This window comes from Oryzias latipes, chromosome 2 (assembly GCF_002234675.1).
Source record: "Oryzias latipes chromosome 2, ASM223467v1".
NCBI classification, from domain to species: Eukaryota; Metazoa; Chordata; class Actinopteri; order Beloniformes; family Adrianichthyidae; genus Oryzias; species Oryzias latipes.
This window is the reverse complement of record NC_019860.2, coordinates 1,688,365-1,708,147: the sequence shown is the minus strand read 5'-3', so window position 1 is coordinate 1,708,147 and position 19,783 is coordinate 1,688,365. Positions and strand designations below refer to the sequence as shown.

At 39.8% G+C, this 19,783-nt stretch overlaps 2 protein-coding genes across 12 annotated transcripts in view; both read left to right on the top strand.

Moving 5' to 3' along the window:
- LOC101166362 (type I inositol 3,4-bisphosphate 4-phosphatase) overlaps positions 1-10,657 on the top strand; it is a 47,166-nt gene extending 36,509 nt beyond the window's left edge. For 7 of the 10 annotated variants that reach the window (XM_023961453.1, XM_023961450.1, XM_023961445.1 and 4 more), the window contains one exon: positions 4,417-5,622. In XM_023961453.1, the coding sequence (XP_023817221.1) occupies positions 4,417-4,597 (181 nt within the window). In that variant the 3' untranslated portion in view covers positions 4,598-5,622. Of the gene's footprint in view, positions 1-4,416; positions 5,623-9,273 lie in introns of those variants that run through there. The other 3 variants (XM_023961474.1, XM_023961467.1, XM_023961462.1) reach the window with 1 other exon arrangement.
- A 5,539-nt stretch (positions 10,658-16,196) lies between these two features.
- Positions 16,197-19,043, top strand: LOC101170075 (D-beta-hydroxybutyrate dehydrogenase, mitochondrial). 2 transcript variants are annotated; one of them, XM_023961644.1, is made up of 5 exons: positions 16,197-16,726; positions 17,199-17,351; positions 17,432-17,565; positions 18,001-18,084; positions 18,645-19,043. In XM_023961644.1, exons 1-5 carry the CDS (start codon positions 16,369-16,371, stop codon positions 19,008-19,010), a joined length of 1,095 nt encoding a protein of 364 aa, XP_023817412.1. In that variant the 5' UTR covers positions 16,197-16,368; the 3' UTR covers positions 19,011-19,043. The 2 variants fall into 2 exon arrangements, with proteins under 2 accessions (XP_023817412.1, XP_023817415.1); XM_023961647.1 differs by lacking the exon at positions 18,001-18,084.
- Positions 19,044-19,783: the final 740 nt, after the last annotated feature.

The window sequence follows — 19,783 nt, the reverse complement described above, 5'->3', positions numbered from 1 at the left end:
AACCGGAGTCCAGTAGAGTGCAGGGAAGATTAGGAAGGGTCGAATGAGCAACATGATGTCATTCTGACGTGTTTCCCAGGTCAGGTGCGAATCGTGCAAATCATTGGTTTCTGGAACAATGTGTAGGGTTCAGGTTTATCAGGTATGGAAGCGCACCTGGATGTGTCCGAGTCAAGAACATGTCCGCAGGGATGACGGGACAATCAATACGACGGACAACAGTTTAGATGCGTGCAAATATCTGAAGTATTTGGTTATGAAAGTCCTACTGTGTACTGCACTGGCACATAGCCGTGCTCTTCATCCTTTTTCAGGCCGGTGTGAGGCTGAAGTTGACGTCTGATTCTACTTAGCTTCTGTTTACCCTTAAGGGAAAAGTTAAGGGAAAACCCTGTTTTATAGTCCTGTAATAAATCAAATGTAAAGACAGTTGGAAAATATTTGGAGCTGTTATACAATTGATAAAGATTAAACTAAACAAGAGTTTTTAATTTGTTGAGAATCCATTAAAGGCTTTATTAAAAGGTATTTCAAATAATAGAATACGATTTTAGAGAAAATTTAGCTCAGATTGTCCTTCAGGTCCAAAAAATAATTCGTACATCTTCACTAAATATTGTTTAATTGTGTTTCCCTTTAACACAGAAGAACATTTTCTGAGCTAAAGGATGTTTCATTTAGCTTTACTGTAAGAATATTCTTAAATTCCTTCTTTGTGTGTCTACATTAACGTGTTTAGTTCTCTAGAAAGGGTGTTGGACCCATTAAAACTGTGATTTTTTTCTCCTTAACTTTCCCCTTAAGTTGTAGCTAAAACCAGACACTAGCTTAAACCACTTTTAAGGTGTGCCAAAAAAATACAACAAAAATGAAAATAAAATAAAAATGTCACAAATGCAGTAGTTTCCTAACCACAATAATGAACTATAGTTATAAATCTTTACTTTAAAAAGTACTTTTTTTGTTTGTTAAATGCAGATTTCTTTCTTTTTTAAACGGGGTAGGAGTGATTCTGAAGGGGGAGTTTGTAAACAGTGTTCTAGAGGTGAAAAGAGTCTCAGACAGGATGATGAGCCTAAAGTTAGAAATTGAAGGGGTGATGGTGAATGTAGTCAGTGGGTATGCGCCACAGGTTGGCTGTGAGTTAGAAGTGAAGGAGAGATTCTGGAGTGAGTTGGATGAGGTCATAGAGAGTATCCCAAGAGGAGAGAGAGTTGTTATTGGAGCAGACTTTAATGGGCATGTTGGTGAGGGCAACAGAGGTGATGAGGAGGTGATGGGCAGGTTTGGTGTGAAGGAAAGGAATCTGGAGGGACAGATGGTGGTGGACTTTGCAAAGAGGATGGAAATGGCGGTAGTCAACACTTACTTCCAGAAGAGAGAGGAACATAGAGTGACATACAGAAGTGGAGGTAGGAGTACTCAGGTGGACTACATCCTATGTAGACGAGGTCATTTGAGAGAGGTTAATGACTGCAAAGTGGTGGTAGGAGAGAGTGTAGCCAGACAGCACCGCATGGTGGTGTGTAAGATGACTCTGGAGGTCAGGAAGAAGAAGAGAGGGAAAACAGAAAAGAAGACCAAGTGGTGGAAGCTACAGAATGAAGAAACTTGTGAGGAATTTAGGCAGAAGTTGAGGCAGGGCCTGGGTGGTCAGGATGAGCTTCCAGATGACTGGGAAACTACAGCAGAAATTATCAGGGAAACAGGTAGGAAGGTGCTAGGTGTGTCATCTGGAAAGAGGAAAGACAGTAAAGACACTTGGTGGTGGAATGAGGAAATACAGGAATGCGTCCAGAGGAAGAGGTTGGCTAAAAGGAAGTGGGATGTAGAAAGGACTGAGGAAGGTAGACAGGAGTACAAGGAAGCGCAGCGTAGAGTGAAAAGAGAGGTGGCAAAGGCCAAACAGAAAGCTTACGATGAGCTATATGACAGGTTAGACACAAAGGAAGGAGAGAAGGACTTGTACAGGCTAGCCAGACAGACAGAGATGGGAAGGACGTGCAACAGATAAGGGTGATTAAGGACAGAGATGGAAAGGTGCTAACAACCCAGGAGAGTGTACAGAAAAGATGGAAGGAGTATTTTGAGGAGCTGATGAACGTGGAAAATGACAGGGAAAGAAGGGAGGAAGATGTGGTTGTTGTGGAGCAGGAAGTAGCAGAGATTGGAAAGGATGAGGTTAGAAAGGCTCTGAAAAGGATGAAGAGCGGAAAGGCCGTTGGTCCTGATGACGTACCTGTGGAGGTATGGAAGTGCTTAGGAGAGACAGCAGTGGAATTTCTAACGAGGTTGTTCAATAGGATTCTAGAGAGTGAGAAGATGCCTGAGGAATGGAGGAGAAGCGTTCTGCTTCCGATCTTTAAGAACAAGGGTGACACGCAGAACTGCAGCAACTATAGAGGAATAAAGTTGATGAGCCACACAATGAAGCTGTGGGAAAGAGTAGTGGAAGCCAGGCTTAGGAAGAAGGTGGAGATTTGTGAGCAGCAGTATGGTTTCATGCCCCGTAAGAGCACCACTGATGCCATTTTTGCTTTGAGAATGTTGATGGAAAAGTACAGAGAAGGTCAGAAGGAGCTGCATTGTGTGTTCGTAGATTTAGAGAAGGCGTATGACAGGGTGCCGAGGGAGGAGCTGTGGTACTGTATGAGGTCGTCTGGAGTGGCAGAGAAGTATGTCAGAGTAGTTCAGGACATGTATGAGAGAAGTATGACGGTGGTGAGATGTGCTGTAGGTCAGACAGAGGAGTTCAAGGTGGAGGTGGGACTACACCAAGGATCAGCTTTGAGTCCTTTTTTGTTTGCTATGCTGATGGACAGGCTGACAGACGAGGTAAGACAGGAATCTCCCTGGACAATGATGTTTGCGGATGACATCGTAATTTGCAGTGAGAGTAGAGAGCAGGTGGAGGAACAGCTAGAGAGGTGGAGGTTTGCTCTGGAAAGAAGAGGTATGAAGGTCAGTCGTAGTAAGACAGAATACATGTGTCTGAACGAGAGGGATCAAGGTAGAAGCGTTAGGTTACAGGGGGCTGAGGTGAAGAAGGTGCAGGAGTTTAAGTACTTGGGGTCAACAGTTCAGTGTGATGGGGAGTGTGGAAAAGAGGTGAAGAGGCGAGTGCAGGCAGGTTGGAGCGGGTGGAGGAAAGTGTCAGGAGTGTTGTGTGACAGAAGAGTGCCAGCAAGACTCAAAGGAAAGGTGTACAAGACAGTGGTGAGACCAGCTCTGCTCTATGGGTTAGAGACGGTAGCAGTGAGACAGAGACAAGAGGCTGAGATGGAGGTAGCGGAGATGAAGATGTTGAGGTTCTCCTTAGGAGTGACCAGGTTAGACAGGATAAGGAACGAGTACATCAGAGGGACGGCACATGTTGCCTGTGTTAGCGACAAAGTCAGAGAAGCCAGACTGAGATGGTTTGGACATGTTCAGAGGAGGGATAGTGGATATATTGGTAGAAGGATGTTGGAGATGGAGCTGCCTGGCCGGAGGGCAAGAGGACGGCCAAAGAGGAGATACATGGATGTCTTAACAGAGGACATGAAGTTGGCTAATGTTAGGGTAGAAGATGTTCATGATAGAGTGAGGTGGAAAAGGATGATTCGCTGTGGCGACCCCTGATGGGAAAAGCCGAAAGAGAAAGAAGAAGAAATGCAGATTTCTTTCCTTCCTTTTTCTTACAGGCTTTTTTTTTAAATCTTTCTAGCGTTAGCTAAATTGAGCCCTGATCAGTTTTAAATCAATCAATCAATCAATCAATTCCAGCTGTTGTTGGAGACACAGTTTAAAGGAAAAGTTAATGTTTTTGATTGTCTGAAGCTGTTTGCAGAAATGTTTATGATTCATCTTCAAACCCCACCCACCTCCACCCCCCCACGCCCCCGCCTCCTCATCCAACAACAAGTTTTCCTTTTACTGGTTGGGAACGTTTTTCCCCCCCGTTTCTTCCTCATTTGTTTACTTCTGACCAGCTTTAAAACATGAAATCGCGTCTTCATCGCCTGACGCCTCCCCTCCTCTTCCTCTCCTGTCTTCATCCCATGTCTTAGAAACAGATAAACATGGTGGAACCATCTGCTTTCTTTTCCTGGAAGCCTTTTCTTAATTTATCTTTTTTCTCTCTTTTCCTTCCTCTGTTTCCTGTAACATAATCCGTCTGTTTCTTTGAATCATTTCTGCTGTTTGTTTGTTTGTTTGTTTTTCTTTGTTCATGAAATCAACATCATTGTTGTGATGTCGCCCCCTTGGATTTTGTTTGCCATCCCACCCCTCCACCCGCATCTGTTGCACGCCATCTGTTTGCTTGGACTGCCCCCATGGCGCTCTCTCCGCCCCCCCTTTCCTGATCGTCTCCATCCTTATGGGCTGCCGCCCCCCTCCCGCCTCCACATCTCCGTCTCCCTGTGCCCTCGGCAGCATCGGTACCAGGGAGGCCGTGATCCAGAAGAACCTGAGCGGCTTGCTGCCGGTGCGCGACCTGCGCCTGGACCCCAGCCTCCTGTACTCGCTCCCTCTGCTGGCGCTCAGCCCCAGCCTGCTGGTGGTGTGGATCTTCCTCAGCGTGGCGTTCTTCTTGGCCAAACTCCGCTGCAGCTGAGCTCAAGGACACTTTACCCGAAGGACTTGTGACTCCGCCCCCGCGCATCAAACCCAGCGTGGTTTGGAAGCCACCGTCTTGTCGTGCACGGATCCACGCCGACAAACCACCACTGAAAGGGCTTTAAACCGCTAGCGCCCTGTTCTCAGGGCTCCGCCCCTTAAATTTTCGTTTTTTGTTCACAGCTCAGATTCTTCTGGACTGAAAACCTTCAGCTTTTCATCCACACTGAACCTGCAGAGCAGAAAGCAAAACACGTTTTGTAGCATCGTCTACCTGAAGCTAATTTGAAGAACAGATCGTTAGCGCCGCACTAGCTTCACACAGGAACTTTAGATATTGGTTCCTAAACAAAATCTTTAACCAAAACAAGTTTATTGAATAAAATAATAATTTCATTCATCTAGATCTATAACAACTAACAGAGCTAAACAAATTATCCCATAATTGTTTCAAAGTTCCTTTTTTTACCCTCTTTCTTCAACATTTCTGTATGAAACCTTTCTCCCTAAAGTTTCTTCCATAAACACATTATTAATTTTTAAAAAGAAAAGAAGTTTTGAATCGATCGATAAAACGTAAACATTTTAAGTTATGGATACAGGAGAAAGTTGTTTAGAAAGTAAGCAGGTGTTTTGCGGGGGAAAAAACACACAATAGATGTACAGGTCTCACCGTATGCTGATGACACCACTTTCTTTAACGCTAACTTTAAACCAGCTACCTAAACGGCATATATTAGCATCCAAGCTTCAGGAAGGACCCAGTGTAGCTTTGTAATGAAATCAAAAACTTTAATATTTTTAGTTGTTTCTTCTATCTTTGTCTTCCATACGCTTTTGCACTTAACTAACTCATATCAAGCAAACAAAAGCTTTTATTTTGGTGCCAAAACAAATATTTTTCTTGTGGTTTAAATTAGTCTTCCTGTTTTGAAGTATTAGCTTGTGCACTTTGAAGCTTGTGTGGGTCGCTTACAGACAGTCGATAAAAGACCAAAAAAAAAAAAAAAAAAGCCATTCGAGCTAAAATAGAGATGTCTGTAAGCCACGCCCACTTTCAGCTTCCAACAAAATGCAATGTTCAGATAGAGCTTGACCTTTGAAAATATCAGGGTTTTGATTGTAGGAAATCCAGGTCGAACGTGTTGATTATGCAGGTGAGCATCTTTAGATGTTAAAGCTGTTTCACTTTTCTTAGCTTTATAGATTTATGCACAGAGAGGGACGCGGTTTTCTTTGATGCTTTCATGCTTGTGCCAAAATAGTCAGATTTGTATCATATTTAGTCATTTTTGCTCACGAAAAGTGCAATGTTGTGTTGTAAGTGTTTACCTTAATCAAAACATCCAAAAATTCAAGCTGTTGTTCCAACAATAGTTACAAAAGTGAGAACTTTAAATATTCATCATGTAACGTATTGATTTTTTCAAATATAGCAACACTTAGTCTTTTTGTTTTACAGGAATTCTGCCTTGTAAGAATCAATATCCTGTAAAGTATTATTTACCTCCATAAATAGAATCTGCAGGGACTCGAATCAGACTGGAATGTCTTCCTCAGGGAGTCTCCAATTACTGATGGCTCCCTAAAATAAAGGGTTTTATTTCAGTTTCTGTTCTCTAAGGTTCTCCTAAAAGATATTTAGCGTTCGTATAGTTCCATTTGTATTGAAAGATAGAACATGAACGTATCTGCCCATTTTAGTAAAAAAAAATGTATTTAAGTAAATTTTGAGTAAAAAATTTGTTGTTTACTTATAAGTAAATATTTGCTGTATACTTTTTATTGCAAAGTAATCATACATTTACCCAAAATGAACTTAATCTACAGGCTCAAATGTTTCAATCTCATTTTCCAGTCCTGAAATATTTTAAACTTTAATAAATGTATCTTTTACTTTTGATATTTTGAAAAGAAAATAAGCTGCATTATGCATTTATGAGTACAGAGGCCTTTCTAATGGAGTTTGTTTACTTTAGCTTAAGCTAGGCTAACTATTTAGCCTCTTTGTGTTGTGTTTGCTACTAAAGTTTAGTCAGGTCAAATCATTACATTTGCACAATATTTTTATTTATAATCGATAATATCTCTGAAAATATGAATCAAACTCCCTCCTCTAATAAATAATAATAGCTTTCAATTATTCGTCTTCAGGAAGTTCTCTAGCTAATGTTAAGGAGCTTCTGATTTTGGCTAGGTTATACTATGCTTGTGTAAGGGTTAATGGTTGAAGAGTTAATGCACGCCGTGGAAGCCTGAACCATCCGACATGAAACGGAGGACGGAAGCGTCCGCGAAGTGCATTAATTCTGATAATGCAGACATCGCCCGCCATTAACCCGCTTATTCCATGGTCACTTACAAAAGACATAAATATTCAACCAGTTTTTAGTACTTTATAATTTTTATTTTTTAGGTCTGGATGGCTTTTCTTTCCAAAAAGCAACCTATTTGTTACGTGTAGTGTGTAGGTAATGTGACCACACACATATATGCTGATGGTCACGATGGGTCATATAAAGCATGAGTTCAGAGAGAAAGTTCACCTCTTACCACTTGTTTTTGTCCAGATGATGAAGGTAGTGGTTGTTTAAAAGAAGCCGGCGCAGTGATACAAAACATTTAAGCTGCGTGACCGGAACTTCTTTTTTAGGCGTACATTATCACTCTGGATTGTCACTTTTAAATGCACACTCAGCAGCCAATCAGAATCGAGAATTCACCTGGACCATGACACAAGTTAAAAGTAATAACCACAACTTCACTACTCTAATGGCTTTGAATCTAAATCATATTTTAAAATAATATTTCATGAAGTGTTTTGAAAACATTATCAATTCCAGTTAGCATTGCACCAATGCTAGCATTGGGGTAAATTAGCAGTTTAGTTTTCCGCCTTATCTAAACATGCGGCAAACTGCTAAGTTTTTAAGGTTTATAGTTCAGATGCATAATATTTTGTTGAATTATTAAAATATCCAATAAAATATTAACCCCCCCCCCCCCCCCCCCCCCCCCATGAATAAAAGTTGCGTCCATTTGTTTTCACATGGACGTCTTTGGTTTTAGAAGTTAAACTAGTTCATGTTAATTAGCCTCTGAAATTAGGCTAGGTTTTTAACGCATCTATGTTAAATGGTAGAAATGTAACCACTTTGATTTTTTTGTTAAATTTTATTTTTTAATTTATTTATTTGTTTTTTATGTCATCTATGGAAGTGTTTTAAAATTCTGTTCAGTCCCAGTTAGCATTGGTTAAAATTAGCACTTTATTTTTGCCTATTTTATTTTGCCTTATCATGTTTAATAAACCCTTAACAAGGTAAAAACTCCTCATTTAGATAATACATTTATGTTTATTCAATAAATGTTCTCAATATTATAAAATGGCTTCCTGCTATTAAAAAAAATCAACTATTATTTGTGGAAGTTTGTGGTTTTAGGAGGTATTGCAGTTGATGTGAATTAGCCTCTGATAATGGCTAATTCTACTACGTGTATGCTAAAAGGTAATTATTTTATAACTGTAATTTATATAAAGTTAAGTATTTTTGTTGTAATTTTTAAACGTCCTTCACGTTAGTTTTATATTATCAATACCAGTTAGCATTGGTGTAGATTAGCAGATTTGTTTCCCGCCCTTTTTTAAAGAATAGCAAGACACAAATCCTTACTTTTACATAATGCATTTCATTTTATTTGATAAATTTTCTCAGAAATATGAATAAATGTCCCCGTCAATAAATAATAATAACTATTTTTGTGTCTACATGAATGTCTGAGGTTATAGGACCTAAGCTAGTTGAGGTTAGCCTCTAAAATCCATTGTCAACTTTAGCACTTATATTCTTTAAAGTGAACTTTTTTTTTTTTATGTTTTTAGTCTTTTGAAAGTATTCTGAATCCCTGTTAGTATGGGTGCAGATTAGCATCAGTTTAAAGTGCATTTGCACAGAAATATCACAGAAGTGGTCATTATTTTTCCTAAACTTAAAGAAAATATATTAATAAAGCAATCGTATGAGCTAAGTACTTATTAAATATCATTATTAATACCTCAATAAAGAGCTTTTTTATTTTTTACTTTTTTCCCATTATACTTAAAAAGTGAGTATTTTAGTGGTTTTGCCAATTTTTTAATGAATATTTTTAATTTATCAGAGATATTACTGAAATTGCACTGTATACTAATGTCTGGGTTGCATAAGCTATTTGTCATAAATTATTTATTGTATGTAACATCTGCCAAATATCTATGCTTGTGCTGTGATTATTGTCACTTTATATCAAAGATTATTATTGTCATATTTATGTTTTTGTTTTACAGTAACTGCTTCTTTTTGGTTTGCACAGTTATTTTTTGTTAAAATTAGAAATCCTGATGAACTTAATTGTATATTTATAATAATTAGAGTAGATTCCTAAACAGGTTTTGCTTATGGAATGAAAACTTGTAGGATGAAATATGTATCGTCTGCTGTTTTGCTTTTGTTTTCAGCTAAACAGTCACATTTCTGGCCAAATAAAAGTTTTTTGCCTCTATGTGGAGATAAAAAAAACGGTGGTTTTTAAGGTTGAATTCTTGCCCTCCAATTATTACTCCGTCTAAACGCAATGGCAGTTGTGCCCCCTTTGTGTTTCTGACTCCGCCCACTCTGGTTTCTGTCTCCACAGCGAGGGCTGCCGGCGGGAGAACACGGTGAAGAACGTCGGCTGCAGGAAGTACGCCTTCAACTCTCTGCAGCTCAAGGCCTTCCCCAGACACTACCGGCCGCCTGACGGCACCTTTGGCAAGGTGGAAACCTGAGCCAGGGGGGGTTGGACCAGGTGTTGGCGCCCGCTGAGGCCTCACTGGCGTTAGGTTTGACCTTTGTGGAGGTAACCTCAGTGATTCATCAATAAACAAGAAAAAAACTCTTCGGATCTTCATGGTAACGGTGCAAAAACTGTCTGTAGGTACTGTAAACTCCTTGCATAACTGTTCGAGTGCGCTCACCACCAAAAAAATGACATTTTCTTGGTGCCTTTTTAGACAAATGTAGCTTTTGCTTCAACAAAAAGGCGTTTGTAGTTCAGCGTCTCGAGCAGCAGAAACGCTGCAACAGTATTTGTCTACCAGCAGGGGGCGCTAGAGGAGAGGATGAGCGTCCACGCTGCTCCACACTGTTGAATTATGGATGAGAGGGTTTTGGATTGTATCATAATTAATACGTTTCTGCAAATTTACGGGATTTGAATGATTTAAGTTAATGTTTTTGTATGTTTTTATTTTAAACACATATGTAATGAAGATTTTACAGAAACAGTTCTTAGTTTATCACTGCTGCTCGTGCCTCACATTTCTGCAGCTTAAATAATCTGCTTTTTATTCATAAATCTATTTTAGGTTAATTTATTCATTTTTTGTTAAGGAACCGATGATTCCATAATTTATTTATTTTAAACAAATATCACAGATTAGTCTCTGATCCATTCCATAAGACCTTTCTTGGCATAAAGTTTGTTTTCATTTTATTTTAGCAGAAAACTAACAAATTTGATCTTAAACCAAATGTGGCTTCCTGTAAAAAATAAAAATATTCCAAAACAACAGTCAATGTCAATTTTTATTCTAGATTTTTTTTTTATGTTTTACATTAAGTTTCTGTGTTTGTATCATCAGGCTTATATGAAGTTTTAATTTAACTTAATGGTGCTTGTTGGGGAAAATAAAGTGGGCCCAGTACTGATCTCTACGACACTGTAGAAAATAGAAGAATATACGAGAATAAAGTCGTAAAAATTTGGGAAAAAAGTTGTGATTTTTTTTTCTAGAATAAATTTCAACTAAATATCAATATTTAATGATTAAAATGATATTTTCATGAGATTTTACGAGATTAAAGTCATAAATTTATGAGGAAAAAGTCTCAAAAATAGAAACTTCAGCTTTGGTTTCACAAATAAGGAAATACTTTTGACTCTTTTACTCCACTCGACTTTGTCTTCAATTTTTACGACTTATTCTCACAAAATCTTGACTTTTTTATTTTTATTAAAAGACTTTATTCTCATAAAATGATGACTCTTTCTCTGTTTTTCTTTGACTTTTACCCGAAGAAATGTTGAATTTTTCTCTACATTTTATGACTTTAGTTTAGTAAAATCTTGACCTTTTCTCACAATTTTTTGTAACTTTTATGTCGTAAAATGTTAACGTTAGTTTTGTGACTTTACTCTCCTAAATTGGTGACTTGTTTTCTCATAATTTTCCAACTTAATTCTCATAAAATGTTTCGACTTTATTTTGTTATCCTAATTTGTTTTTTTTCCTTCATGATGGCGCTAATTCTGTGTCGTAGAGACTCGAGGTTCTGTCTGTGATGATTTGTTTTTTTTTGTAAAAAAGTTGCCTTAACTTTTAATTTAAATCCTATATGAAGAACTCAAAAAGTCTCTTGACATTATTCAAGAAACGCTGAAAAGTTTTATGGAACAAGTGTCGGCTAAGCTAACGCCACTCTGGGAGATGATGGAAGAGTTCCGAAGATTTCGGGCTCAAAACGAGCAGCGAGAAAACCAGGTCGAGATTCTGGAGAAAAGACTGGACGATGTGGAACAGCAAGTAAGGATGAATAATGTCATTCTCACTGGATTACCGATCAAGCCTCAAGCGAAGCTGAATACAGCTGGAGCCAGCACTGCTAATGCTAGCGCTAGCGTAGCTGGCAGTGCTAATACGGAGGTCAGTGGAGAGTCTCTGGAACAGCAAATACATTCATTTCTCACATCTAAAGGGATTTCCCTGGATCTCAATACCATCGAGACCTGCCACCTGCTCCCCAGGAGAAAGGAGACGGATAAACCAGCGATCCTCATCAGGTTTGTGAATCACAAACACAAACTAGCTCTGATGAATCAACGCAAAAATCTCAGAGGATCTGCTGTTTATCTGAACGACCATCTGACCAGAAGGAATGCTGAAATCTCAAAAAATGCACGGCTTCTCAGGAAGCGTAAGCAGATTGAGAACACTTGGGTTAAAGGCTGCAGGATTTATGTCAAACCACTCGGTCCAGAGGACCGGACCAAGGTTCTGGTCGTGAACACCATGAAGGACTTTGAGAAGTGCTTGATTACGGTTGTCTGAAACAACGTGGAGTAATAAACCAAAGAGCCAAATAATTTCAAGAAATATGACACCTGGAATCTTCACTTTCTCCATCGTCTGACGTAACCTGAATAACAGCAGAGTTCTGACCTGCAGACAACTTGACCTCAACTTTCACCGCAGCTGATATCAGCTGAAGAAGGATATGGACCTGAATCTAATGTCTGCAGACATAACATGGAAGAGAACTATAAACTCTGTTTTGAACCCAGGAGATCAGCTGTTATCAGTAAAAGAAGAAATACCAACCTTGGACAATCGACAGTTATGGACCCTTTTTATTTTTCCCCAACAGCATTACTTTATTATAAAAAATAAAAAAATAAAAATAAAAATATATAAAAAGAGTAAAACAAATGATTAATCACTTTTGAAAATTGTTAAATTGATTGACTTTTGATGATATTACTTCACTTTCTCCAAAAATTGATAAATTGATTCAAAAATCTTTCCTAATGTAGCATAATTTTGCACATGTTTTTAACTTTTGATACTTGATGAAATTTTGCTATGAAAACTCCTGAAACAGTGTTGTGTCTATTTTACTGGTATAGTATTATTTTTTAAAGCATATGAATGACTTTTAAAAGTAACATAATTTGCATATATTTCAGATGCTGCATTTGCCATGTTAATTTCTAAAATAGTTATTTTTGACGTAGTACTTAAGTAATTCATCTTTGGCACGTGCCTTATTGATATCTTATGATTCTTAATTCTGTCTGATAAAACCTAGGAACCGGATATTGATAAATCATGTAATAAAATGGTTATAGTATAACGGGGTGGAATTATATAAGTTTGCTTCCTTCCACTCCCTTTCAAGCAATATTTATTAATTATGTCTAATTATCCTAAGTTTGATTAGTTACTGTATGAATGTATAACTGATTTTTATAATGCTTTTGTGTATAACTTCTATTTGATTGCTTGAAATAAACCATTTCAAATCAAATCAAAAATTCAAATCAAAATCAAATCAAATCCTTTATCACGTTTTTCCTTTTTATTAGTTTTAAAGCCTTCCAAATTAGTTATGATGACAACTTTTCAAAAGTTGTTCAACAGTTATGTTCAACTTTGGCGTTTTATTTTGAAATGTTTGATGTGATGTCATTTTTGTTCTTGTTTTAGGAAAATGTTTTTTGAAATAGTTGCTATTTGCCTAAAAAAAACTTGTCCGATTGCAGAAATCGTGAGTCAAAGAAGGATTTTGTTACAATTGAGTGTGTTTGGATGAATCCCAAAGAGCAGCCGGCTCCATTTATCGATCAGTTTTTGGGTTTTTGGACGTTAATTAGAAAAGATCACAGATTTGACCTCCCTGTTTTTCTTATCTTTTATGGTTTAAATCATGTGACAGTTTTGCATTTAAGAACTTTTATTGAGCCTTAAAAGGAGAAAGCCTCCTGAAACCAGAATCTCAGCCTCTAGTGGGTTTGAGAGAACCGTTATGTCGCTGAACCGCTAAAGGAGAGCCGCCGCCGCTTCCTCCACCTTAAAGGTTTGGATTTGATTCACGCTGTTTTTTTTCCTCCCAAATGTCACTGTAAACAAATCCAGCTTTGTTTCCCACGTCACCTTAAAAGACCGAAGTGGGAGATATTTACTTAGAAAAATCCCTTTTTTTCCATCTGACTAATTTTTGGCATTTTCCAAAACCAGATTTGTCACGCCGGCGCTGAACTTTTCCAGGAAAAGTGTGTCACTCATTCTCCAAACACCCGTCTGTCTGGGTAGACTCTACCCTCGAGGCAGCAGGTCACCTGTCTTCAACCCTTCACAGAGGATTCTTAACAGGTCCAAATCGAAATTTTTATTATACTGTATTTATCCCACAATGGGAAATTTGTTCTCTGCATTTGACCCATCCCCTGGGATGTTTCCAGAGCGCGTGTTAGAGGAAAGATTTCAGGCTGACGTCACCGTCGGATCAGCACCACCGCCGCATCGGCTGTGGTTCTGATCTGCTGGAACCCGCTCTTTTTCTCAGAACCTCTAAACCGGAGCAGCGGACGTTCCGCAGACCGCAGGGAGGAGCCTCCAAGTTCAACCTTTCCATAGTTCCTGTCATCCTCTAGGGATCTGCTGCCACCTGCAGGATAATCGATGTAACTGCGCCAAATGGTTTTATGTTTTTGTGTATTCCCCCCAAAGTGCATTTGTGAACATGGATGCACCCTCGGAAGACAAGTTCAAATAGTTCCGTCACACTCCGAGTAGGGGGGCACCTTTACGGGACTCCGAACCCGTAAAGTTGCTAGTTTGTTAGCTATGACTTAAAAAACCGGCTGTAAGAATCAACTGAAAACTGTTGATTGTTAGGTTTTCATTTTTAAAATTCCACCAGGGTTAAATTTCTGGATTTGCCACATTTGGGTGGCGGTTTACTCCAAAGTAAAAGCGTAGATCGGAATGTACCAAACACTCTGTAGCCTCTTGGTACGGTCTGACTATAGAAATCCAGACGAAAGAGGAACGTCACATCCCAGAGAAACATAGCTTCTATTTATGCCCGGTAGAACCAACCTTTCTAGGATTTCCAAGGAATCTTGGGAGTTTGCACATCTGCGTGTGTGTTCGTGGACTTAAAAGAAGCCTGTTGACCCATGGACGGTTATGGACCTCTGTTGGGTGACTGTTCAATCCCACGTAACGCACCAGGCTGAACTTGGCCTGGACTCCCCCTCTGTCGCTTAGTCCCAATTGTCCGGATGGATACGGGCTGTCTGCATGTGAAAAATGGTCAAACCTGTGGGCCCCACGAAATACCAAGGTTGTACAACGATTTTTTTCTGCGGTCCTGTCGCAGGCAACAGACCGTAGTGAGCACTTAAGGGTTTATAAGAGTGACAGACAGATTTTTCCTACTTTCAATGAAGGGACAGCATCATCTGTACATCATAAAGTGTGTGCAACTTCCACTAGCCTGACGAGTACGTCACGATACACTTACACAATGGTACGGTCCGTTGTACTGGTGTCCTACAACACTTCATTGGCCCGGACAACCCAAAAACTTGCAGGACTTGTTCAGGTCAATCCCCTAGTACGGGTCATGTGACTGAAGGCCATGTCACACAGTGTCTACAGACATTCTGCACATGTGGCACGGACGAAATTTTCTCAGATGTATCAGGAACGAACCACGTTAAAACCACAGAAGTACGAATAAATCACACAAAGAACACGTAAACCAACGTAGAACATGAACCGTGCGTGATTATTGCGCTGTTTCTACGCAATTCAATAAAGAGTGCATCAGTTACGTAATATGTGCGATATAAAAGAAGTAAAAGTTATACTTCATGCCTGAAAAGTCCATTAGACATACTGGGTACGGTCGTGGTAAGACACAAATTTGTGTATTAATCTCCCAAAAATCACGTTCTATTGATTAAGATTTACATAATAATTGCGTTGAAACTACGTAAAATACACGTAAACTGCGTAATTCTCAACCGAACAAAACTGTTGAACAGCTTTAAACCAAATTCACCTAAAGACCCGTTGGCCGAAACCTTCAACGGACATCTGAGCTCATCGACAAATGATGAACGCAAGGAACACGAATTAATTACTTATATCACGCATGGATGGCAGAAGACCGACATTTCATACGTGGAAACTGTACGTAGTGTACGGCCTTTAAGGTTTAACTTCCATAAAGATAATTTTTTATCTCTTAAAGCCTTGAGTTGTGTTTAAAAATCAAGTAAAAGTGAAAGACGTCTGCAGTTGAGTCTGATATGTCATGTTTATCTGCTAATAAAAAAAATGAAATAAAGTCCCCGGAATCTAATCCAATTATTGATTGTATTCCTAAAAAAAGTTCTGTAAGAACAGAAACTTGTCTTTGAGGTTCCTGGAAAGCTCCTCCCTTCCACAAAGACACTTGTTTGTTTTTGTTGTCTTTCTGTTCCAAACATGAGTGCTGAACTTTGCGTCAAACCGCATGACGTCACCAAAACCTTTCATTCATCGCAACTCGAGGATTTTTGAGTCACTAATAACAAGATCTTCCTGGTTTATTTTTTTTAAACCTTGTGCCATCTTAGATGACCCCCCCCCCTTCCATTGACGTGTTCTCCCTACCATGACAAAGGTGGATAAAGGTGGAGAGATTTCATGTAATCCATGGACACCAGTGAAGATCACAAATCATTGAAGAAAAAAGGTTCAGAGCACTGTCTAGTGGGTCTAGATGACCCACCTCCCAACGTTAAAGTGCCTAGGATAGAACAAGGGTTAAAATAAACAAATAGAAACCGTCAGTGAATGAAATGTGTCCGATTTATTGCGAAAAATTCAACTTTTCCAGGGAATCTGTTGTGAAATGTTTTCTAAAACATGGTTGATGGGAGAATTTTAATGCGGCTTTTATAAATTTGTCAATCTTTTCCGATTTGTCGGTTCCTCACAGTTTCATACAATAGAAGTCTTCTGTTTCTGATTTCTGAAGCTGTTATGAGAGAAAATCACAGCAGATAAAAGTATCTGTCAGGCTCCAACAAGGCTCTCTCTCACATCACATGAAGCCTGGAACTAATGCAGCCGCCGCTATAAGCGAAGCCTCAGCCTCAGCCTGGCAGACAGCCTGACAGCTCCACGCCGACATCATGAACCTCCTCCTCTTCCTCGTCCAGTTCATCAGCACCGTCCCCATCACCGCCGTGCTCGTCTTCGTCCTCCTCAAGCTGGTGGCTCGCTTCCGCCGCAGTGGCGAGGCCGGCCTCGGCCTCGGCCGGGCCGTGCTGGTCACGGGTTGCGACAGCGGCTTCGGGCACCGGCTGGCCGGAGCTTTGGACCGCGGCGGGTTTGTGGTTTTCGCGGGGTGTCTGTCTCCGGACGGGGACGGAGCTCAGAGTCTGGTCCGGGACGGCTCCGGTAACCTGAAGGTCCTTCAGCTGGACGTCACCAAAGAGGAGGAGGTGCAGCAGGCGAGGAAGACGGTCCAGGAGAACCTGCCCGAGGAAGGTGAGGGTCCAGAAGAGGGCCGTTTGTACGGAACACCGTTAAGGACAAAAAACAGAGTTCAAAAAAGATTTTTTTTCCCCCAAATTTATTTAAATAGGCTTTTATTTTGAAGTTTTGCAATGTTAGTATATTTTTTTAAAATCGTTTTTTATTAATTTACTTGAAAGTAACTTTAAATACATTTATATTTAAAAAAAATTTTTTTAATTTTTAAAAATATTTTTAATATGAAAAAGTAGTAAAAAAGGTAAATTTGAAAGTCACTCTTCCCCTTAAAAAAAAAAGTATATATTTTTTTAAATCTATCATAATTATGTGGGTACAAACCTCCCTTTTTTAATTTCCTCCTTTAACTTTGATGTTGATGTGGTTCAAAATTGACCCACTTTCCCCCCCTCAAAATGGGTCAATTTAGACCCAAACACAATATAATGTTTAATAAACTTAAAGTCAAGTTCTTTTCTCTTGTCAGGTCTGTGGGCCGTCGTGAACAATGCCGGAATCTCAGACTGGGCCGAGATCGAATGGAGCAGCTTGGAGGATTTCCGCCACATGGCGGACGTCAACCTGTTTGGCTCTATCCGGACCACCATCGCCTTCCTGCCTCTGGTCCGCGCCGCTAAAGGTTAGCCTTCAGCGGCCAAACAGCCTCTGCTGTCATATTTAGTCGCGCGCTGCCGTCCATAACGGCGTCTTCCTTTGAAGGTCGGGTGGTGTTTGTGTCGAGCATCTTTGCCTTCTTCCACTGCCTGAACATGGGGGCCTACAGCGTGTCCAAGAGGGGGCTGGAGGCGTTTGCAGATTGTTTGAGGGTGGAAATGGCCAGTTTTGGAGTGAAGGTACGGTAAACTTTTGGGTTCAATTTGCAAAAATGTGTGTTTTTGATTATGATGCGTTCAGGGGACGGGGAGGAGGACAAGTAAAATACGACGTCCTAATCTACAAAATATGGTCCAGTGGGGTTCAAACATTTTGCAAACACGGCCAGATTTGGTGAGCGGTAATCAGTCGGCCCCTCATAAAAACATTAAATAATGATGTATAATGAACTAATATTAAAATAAATTAGATAAATAATACATTAAAATAAACTATTCAATGAAAATGATCAACAAACAAATCAGTTTGTTCTTCTCGTTTGGCCCTTAAGGCTCTAAAGATCAAGTAGCCACAGGTTTACCACGGCTAATAGCGTAATAAGCTAGTCACAATCAAGGAATTGGACACAGTTCTAGGAAAGTGCTGGAGGAAGCATATTATTGGTTTTATGGCAGGAACCTGCTGGGTGGTGGAAATTTGAATGCAGGGTGTATTTGGCCTCCGGGCCGGACTTTGGACGTGCCGGATCTAATCCTTCTGTGAATAATGATTCCCTAAAGCAAAAAAGGAAGAAAGACAAGCGCAACATTATGTCAACTTTGGTTTAGTAAATCTCTGCTGTTTATAGTACAATTCTTCACAGTAAAAGTACTGAGAGCCTCATTAAAAATTTGATTGTTTTCGCCCCTTAAACACCAAAAGAATTGTATGGCTTAAGTAAAAATATTTACTGAAATGTGCTGTTATTAATTTTTTTTACATTTTTCGTTTTAATTCATTTTGAATGTAGGACGTTTTTCTTTTTTGTAAACTTTTTACATTTTTCACCTTTTTTTTCTTTTTACTTTAAGATAAATAAAACAAATGAAACTTTTCTTCCACACTGTAAAAACAAAACCCTAATAAAATAATCTCCTGATCTGAGTTGGTTGCTCCAGGAGGCGTTCGCCTTCTTCCACCCTTTCAAACAAAGTGGGATTTTACCAAAAGGCTCTTGGGTAGCGGGACTTTCCTGTCAGGCTGTAGAACGTTGCATTGGTTACTCGCAGAGTGACGGACTAGTAACCTCAGGTTAACTGAAGCGTAACTCCACCTTCAGGTCAGCATCATCCAGCCGGGGAATTTCGCTGGAGCCACCAACATCTTAAAGACCAAAACCGCCTCGGACATCTGGGCGAAACTGGACGACGACCGAAAGGTCGTCTTCAACCGTCGGTACGTGGAACTGGCCAACGACTACTTCAAGTCAACCTGCAAGACTGGATTCAAAACGGCAGAGCCGGTCGTCACGGCGATGCTGCACGCGCTCACGTCTACTCGTCCGAAGAGCAGATACCTGCTGGTGTCTGCGCTGGATAAGGTCTTCTTCAAGCTGTACCCTCTTCTCCCCACCGTCTTCGCTGACTCTGTCTTTTCCTTCAGCTCCATGTACAAAACACGAAAACAAATGCTCTTCAATCAGTAGCTGTTTTTTTCTTAATAAATCTATTTTCTTCTTTCTGGTGTCATTTTTTTTCCTGTTCTGCCTTCAGATACAAAGCAAAATGTTTAGCCTTCCTTATTGCGTAAACTCATTTGCATATCCAGTGGATTCTTTGGGGTTCTAGGTCATAGTTTCCCCATCGAGTGGAGAAATATAGTTATCATCTTAAATGCAGACAAACAAATCTTGAAATCTGTTCCAAAACTGCATCTATTTTCCCTACAGGGGAGCTGAATATTTTATTTTCTCTAGTTGTAATAGTTGCATAGGACCAGTCAGCCACAGGGACACCCTGGGTGGGTCTTTAGATTTCCAGTTCAGTCATATCTGGCCTCTTGCCATTAGACTAGCAAAAGCAAGTATAGATATACTTGCACTTTCTGAGTGTATCTGGGTTTTGGTGTGACACACCAAATATGGCTGCTTCTGCAATAGGCTGGAAAGTGACGTGGAGTTCATCTGATAAGGTTTTGACAATTCTAGACCAATAGTTCCCCAAAGCAGAGCATGAGCAGAAGATGTGGGTTAGATTGGCTGGACTACTTTGACTTCTGTCACAATTTCCACTCAGATGAGGATAGATCCTTGACAGTCTTGCCCCATGTAGTATTTTGAACTGTATTATATTTAACTTGGTACTAGAGGGACTGTGGTTGACTCTCTGTTCTACACATTATCATCTGAACTCCACCCAAGCTCTTCCTCCCAGCTGCCTCTTATTTTCAAAGGGGCTGCTCCGTCATGAAGTGACGTAC

Excerpts from the sequence above, each read along its gene's own strand:
- LOC101170075 (XM_023961644.1), top strand. The coding sequence starts at position 16,369 with ATGAACCTCCTCCTCTTCCTCGTCCAGTTCATCAGCACCGTCCCCATC. Across the intron at positions 16,727-17,198 it reads GGAGAACCTGCCCGAGGAAG|GTCTGTGGGCCGTCGTGAAC; the intron begins GTGAGGGTCCAG and ends TTCTCTTGTCAG. Across the intron at positions 17,566-18,000 it reads TGGCCAGTTTTGGAGTGAAG|GAACCTGCTGGGTGGTGGAA; the intron begins GTACGGTAAACT and ends GTTTTATGGCAG.